General features: G+C 40.6%; 1 protein-coding gene across 1 annotated transcript; it reads left to right on the top strand.

The window, feature by feature from the left end:
• The first annotated feature begins 1,676 nt into the window (after positions 1 to 1,676).
• LOC119219441 (CMP-N-acetylneuraminate-beta-galactosamide-alpha-2,3-sialyltransferase 1-like) lies at positions 1,677 to 4,745 on the top strand. Its single transcript, XM_062558648.1, has 6 exons — positions 1,677 to 1,718; positions 2,097 to 2,293; positions 2,416 to 2,595; positions 3,583 to 3,607; positions 3,719 to 3,838; positions 3,961 to 4,745. Exons 1-6 carry the CDS (start codon positions 1,677 to 1,679, stop codon positions 4,126 to 4,128), a joined length of 732 nt encoding a protein of 243 aa, XP_062414632.1. The 3' UTR covers positions 4,129 to 4,745.
• The last annotated feature ends 319 nt before the right edge of the window (positions 4,746 to 5,064 follow it).

Raw genomic sequence — 5,064 nt, 5'->3', positions numbered from 1 at the left:
AAATCTGTGGAGAGCAGGATGTGAGGCTGAACTTACTTATTATTTTATATAACTTGAATAAATGACTGCAGACGGATATTCAATTAACCAGATTTATCATATAATGAATTCGAAATCAACATCGCAGTGGTCGGAGGTTTCTTATTGAGTGCGACACGTCTCTCAGTAAATATTGGAGCTGCGCCTGATTATTCAATCAGCTGTTCGTGCGCCAGGTGCCACCTGTGGCTTCGTGTCGTGACCCTATGACATCCCTCTTCAACAGTGGCGGCTGGTGGATTTTATTTTCGGCAGCCAATCAGTTTTAGTAAACCTCCCAGTATGATTCAATGCAAAAAAGTCTATGAAACATGCATTATTACTTTGCGGTTAAGTATTTAACATGCATTAACAGTTTAACATAAAGGAGGACATCTTAGTCAAATAATTCAGTCTATCGATGAATATATAAAACAATGTTAAGAATATGATATAACTACCATACCGTGACTATTATAAATATCCAATATACTGTACATATCATATAATGAATATAATATATTAAAGGATAAATAAATTACAATATAAATATTTTAATTATTTATTTTTATATATATATATATATATATATATCCCAGGTGTAGAAGTCTCTACAGAAGCGTTGTATGTGCGGCTTCCCTTTCACGCTTTCACCTCCCGTTGTGAGGTCATTGCTGATCTGGGTCCAGCTGTTTTACCTCTGGTTTCTCCGGCAAAGTTCTTCTCTTGTAGTGAGTTTGGGTCGGGTCTTCTTGGAAGGACACTGCCTGTGGTCGCTCTTGTTGTGTTGTTAACCGGAGCTTCGGAGACTCGCCCTGACAAAGGGCTAAGCCCACATCTCAATATATTTTAGAAATTCCACTCATTTACTTTATCAGTGATTGGCTAACTGCTTCTTAGACCCTCCGCATTGGGGCCCGAGCTTAGCTGAGACAAGTGGACAGGACGTGCAGCAAAAGCATATTTTTACAAATATTACTGGGTATATGCCATGTACACAAACAACACAAATAGACACATATTGACTATTTGTAAAAACGTATTTTTAATATTATTTAAAAAAATTATAATCAACAATTGAATTGAACCATCCGCCACTGGTCAGATTTCTGAATTTCTTCAATAGACGTTTTGTTGAGCGTGTTTATTGAAGAACCAAATATGTTATGAACTGATATGAAGCAAGATAATAATCAGAACATTTGCGCAAGTCAAACTTCCAACTCCAATAAAGAGCCATTCGTCCTGTTAAAGTGAAGAAAAAGATTGATGAAATTGTAATTATAGTACCACACATTGATTGAACCTACTTCATAACATTCCGCCACTGACCACAATCCTTGTGTGTTTCTCCACAGGTTCTATCTACAGATTGGAGCAGCTTCCCATTCGGCCTCGCACGTCCAAGATGAAAGCAGTTGTTTTCCTGCTCATTTTCTTTTTCAGCGTTTCTGGCATCTGTGTTTTTTGGGGAGAAGTCACACAATACCTTCCGCCTCAGGAACAAAGACTCTGTGCTTGTGACCAATGCCCATTTGTAAATGATACGTTGGCTATTCAGCATTTGAGAAAATTTCCACAACCACTTTTATCCAGGAACTACAATCTGTCAGAAAAGGATTACAACTGGTGGAAGGTACATTTTGAGGGGGGCTGTGATGGGTGGTTGGGAGGCCACAGGACGGGCACCTGTGGATCGGGTAGAGGGGCAAAGTGAGCCCCGTCTTTCAAAGCAACAGTAGAACACGTTCAGCTTGTTTGCCAAGTGGAGCTCATTGTTGTAGTCAGAGGTTTGGGGGTGTTATGCCTTGTGTTCCCCACCGGCCTGGGACCACTAGTAGTGATAGATTTGAAACAGTAGCTTTGGACGGACATGGAGATGCACACACACTCATGCACTCACTCTGTCAGTACCTGCGCACACAGGGCACAAACATGCGACTAACAGCATCATCCACCTGGAAGTAATTCATTTTTATGTTTGAGGACTAATCCCTCAATTGAGTTCATGAAGTATACAACATGCATGCATTTCCCAATATAATTCATAACACAACTATGTTTGGTGCTCCTGACAGCGCATACAGCCTGAAGGACGTAGCATCAGTGACTACGCAAAAAACAAGGAAAGGGTTTTTCAGCTGATCCCAGCCAACCCTCCTCTTGAAGCACCCATCCCTGGCCGCTGCAGGACTTGTGCTGTGGTGGGAAATTCTCGTAATTTGTTGGAATCACATTACGGACCTTTTATAGATTTCCAGGACTACGTCATAAGGTAAATGAGTCAAAACAAACGTGATAGATGATTTTCATCAAAGTCAGAAACTACGTTTCAAACCTCACGTCTGTTTTTTCCCTAACGTTGACTCATGAAATACATCCCATTGTACAATTTAGAATTAACAGGGGTCATATCAAAGGCTTTGAAGCAGATGTTGGGAACAGAACAACGCACCAGGTCATGTATCCAGAGAGTTCTTCTCAGTTGGATAACACCACTCGTCCAGTGCTGTTTACATTTAAGATAAGAGATCTTGAATGGATTACCAGTGTTCTCAGCACACAACCTTCTGGAAAGTGAGTCATGTTTTTTCATTTCAGTTCTAGTTGAGATGCTACAGTTGTCTTCTAAAGCTGGCGTTGTAGCCTAGTGAGAAGATGTGCATACTTATTGGCATTCCCACAACCATCAGTTGTGAAAACCACTTGCTCCTGATACTAAGTAATTTTTGTATATTAAAGCTCGTGCAGGAAAATTCTAGCAGCAGAATTTACGTAATATGCAAAAATTCTGAGCCGGTGGTAGTTTTTCCTACATGTAGTTAAAGCTGGGGTGTCAAACTCATTTTACGTTTAGGCCAGTCACTGCCCACTTTGATCTCAAGGGGGGGGGGGGGGTTGGCGTGGGTAGTCCACGTGAACGGTCGATATGGGGGGGGGGGAACAGTCATTTTCACGCGGGCGCTGCTGCCCTGACAAACGCCGTCGTCGAAAAGGTCTAACGCAGGGGTCCCCACACCGTTTCCAGATCATGACGTCCTCCCCCTCTCTACCCGCTCAGGCAGTTCGCCCGATTGATATTAATTAAGAACAGTGGCGGTAAACAAACGGAACAACAGCGCTGCATCCCGAGAGCGCAAAACGAATCCAAACAAAAACGAGCCACTCGTCCGTCAGAAGCGATCGCGCATGCGTGGCGACATGGCGTGATTTAAAAAAAATCAATTTCAATAATTGAAAAAGTTCACCAGCACTGCGATGGTGAACGACCGGGTCCCCCTTGTCTAATGCCTGCACTCACTCACAGAGTACAACCCTGAGTCGAGCTTTTAGGAATAGCAGCTTATTTTATAGAAATGCAATTTATGTCTTCCTGTAATTCTCACAAAAGCAAAGGCCAGATTCGGCCTTGAGTTTGACACCTGTGAGCTAAAGGAAAGAAGCAGTTTCATTGTATTCGAGTTCTATGTGAAATAAGACAAGGGTTCATCAAGTTTCTCTGCTGACATCCAATCAATAGATTTTTGAGTTTAACATTTCATGCTTTTTTTCACATGTGCCAAGAAAATCCCTATTCAACAAGGATTTGGTGAGTCTTTTTTATATGTATGAATTCAACAATAAATTCAATAAACGTTATACCCTCCAAAATGTATGGTTGATAAAATACATTTAAAGACCAATTCTGATCTCATAACAGGTGATGGTCCTTAACCCAGCTTTCATGAGGAATATCCATGAAATGTGGCTGCAGAAGAAGGGATCTTATCCCTCCACCGGCTTCATGGCTTTGGTTCTTGCTTTGCATATTTGTGACGAGGCAAGTTTGTTTTTGGGGGCAGCTAATTTCAATGAAAAATGAATGACATAATCTTGTGTTATTTAGCAAAATTCATTAAAGCCTTTATCTTATTCTAAAATTATTTACCAATGTTTTCCCAGGTCCATGTATTTGGTTTTGGAGCAGACAGTGATGGAAACTGGAGTCATTACTGGGAAAAAATCCCCAACAACAAAATAAAAACTGGACAACATCCTGGAAACGTTGAGTATGAAATGATCCTGCAAATGGCAAAGCATCAAGTACTCACATTCTATAAGGGGTGGTAATGTTTCTATCAGCATCTAATCTATTTTAACATTAACAATGGATTCCTTACCAAGCAAGTCTAAGAAGCCTTTAAGAGACATCTCTTCTCGAATCAACTCTCCTAACGGAACTAACGGAGACTGAACTGATCTACACGTGTTGTGAGTTTTTGTGTTGATGTTTGTGTTTAAACTACACAAACTGCTTCAGAGACATTCACCCCACATGGATTCCAATTCATTGTAGGATCTCAGAAGGACATGTTTTTCTCTGCATTTTCATATTTATTGTCTTTTTGTTATAATGCACCAAATAAATGCAGTAGGAAATTCTGGGGAAAAAGAAAAGTTTAAAATAATTGTCACGGTTTGGGTTCATGTCTTGTTTTATTTTGTAGTTTCATGTCTCTTGTGTCCCTGGGGTAACTTCACTTCCTGCCTTGTCCTGTCTTCCCCTGTGATTGTCTGTCATGTCTGATTGTTTCCACCTGTGTCCAATCACCTGGACCCCTCCTGTGTATTTAATCCCTATGAGTCTCTCGTCTCGTCATTGCCCGTTTGCTTGTACCATTGTTGAGTCGTGTCCCCATGCCATGTCAAGCAGTTATTTCATAGTTTATGTTGTCGTTGTGCCAGGTTTTTTTTTCCTCAAGAGAGTTTTTATTTTTTTATTTTGAGTTATTTTTTTATTTTTCGACAATTAAAGTCTTGTTGTTGCGTAACTCTGCATCTGGGGCCCCCCACCTTGCCCTCGTACCCGCACGGTGTGACACTAATGTTTCAAACGATGTCTAAATGTCTAAAGAAAAAATTGTCAAAGGAATAACACTTTTTAAACGCCAAATGGCTGTAAAATTACGAGAGCGTGAACATACCCACTAAGCAACACCACAAGAAGGACATAGTGATGATGTTTTGCCGTCTCCAACATGTATGAACAAGTAAAATATTTCCAAT

This window comes from Pungitius pungitius, chromosome 17, assembly GCF_949316345.1.
Source record: "Pungitius pungitius chromosome 17, fPunPun2.1, whole genome shotgun sequence".
NCBI classification, from domain to species: Eukaryota; Metazoa; Chordata; class Actinopteri; order Perciformes; family Gasterosteidae; genus Pungitius; species Pungitius pungitius.
This window is presented reverse-complemented; position numbering and strand designations above follow the sequence as displayed.

Coding starts and splice junctions, on each gene's coding strand:
- LOC119219441 (XM_062558648.1), top strand. CDS start 1,677: ATGGGTGGTTGGGAGGCCACAGGACGGGCACCTGTGGATCGG. Junction 1,719..2,096: donor GACGGGCACCTGTGGATCGG/GTAGAGGGGCAA, acceptor TGCTCCTGACAG/CGCATACAGCCTGAAGGACG. Junction 2,596..3,582: donor AGCACACAACCTTCTGGAAA/GTGAGTCATGTT, acceptor ACATGTGCCAAG/AAAATCCCTATTCAACAAGG.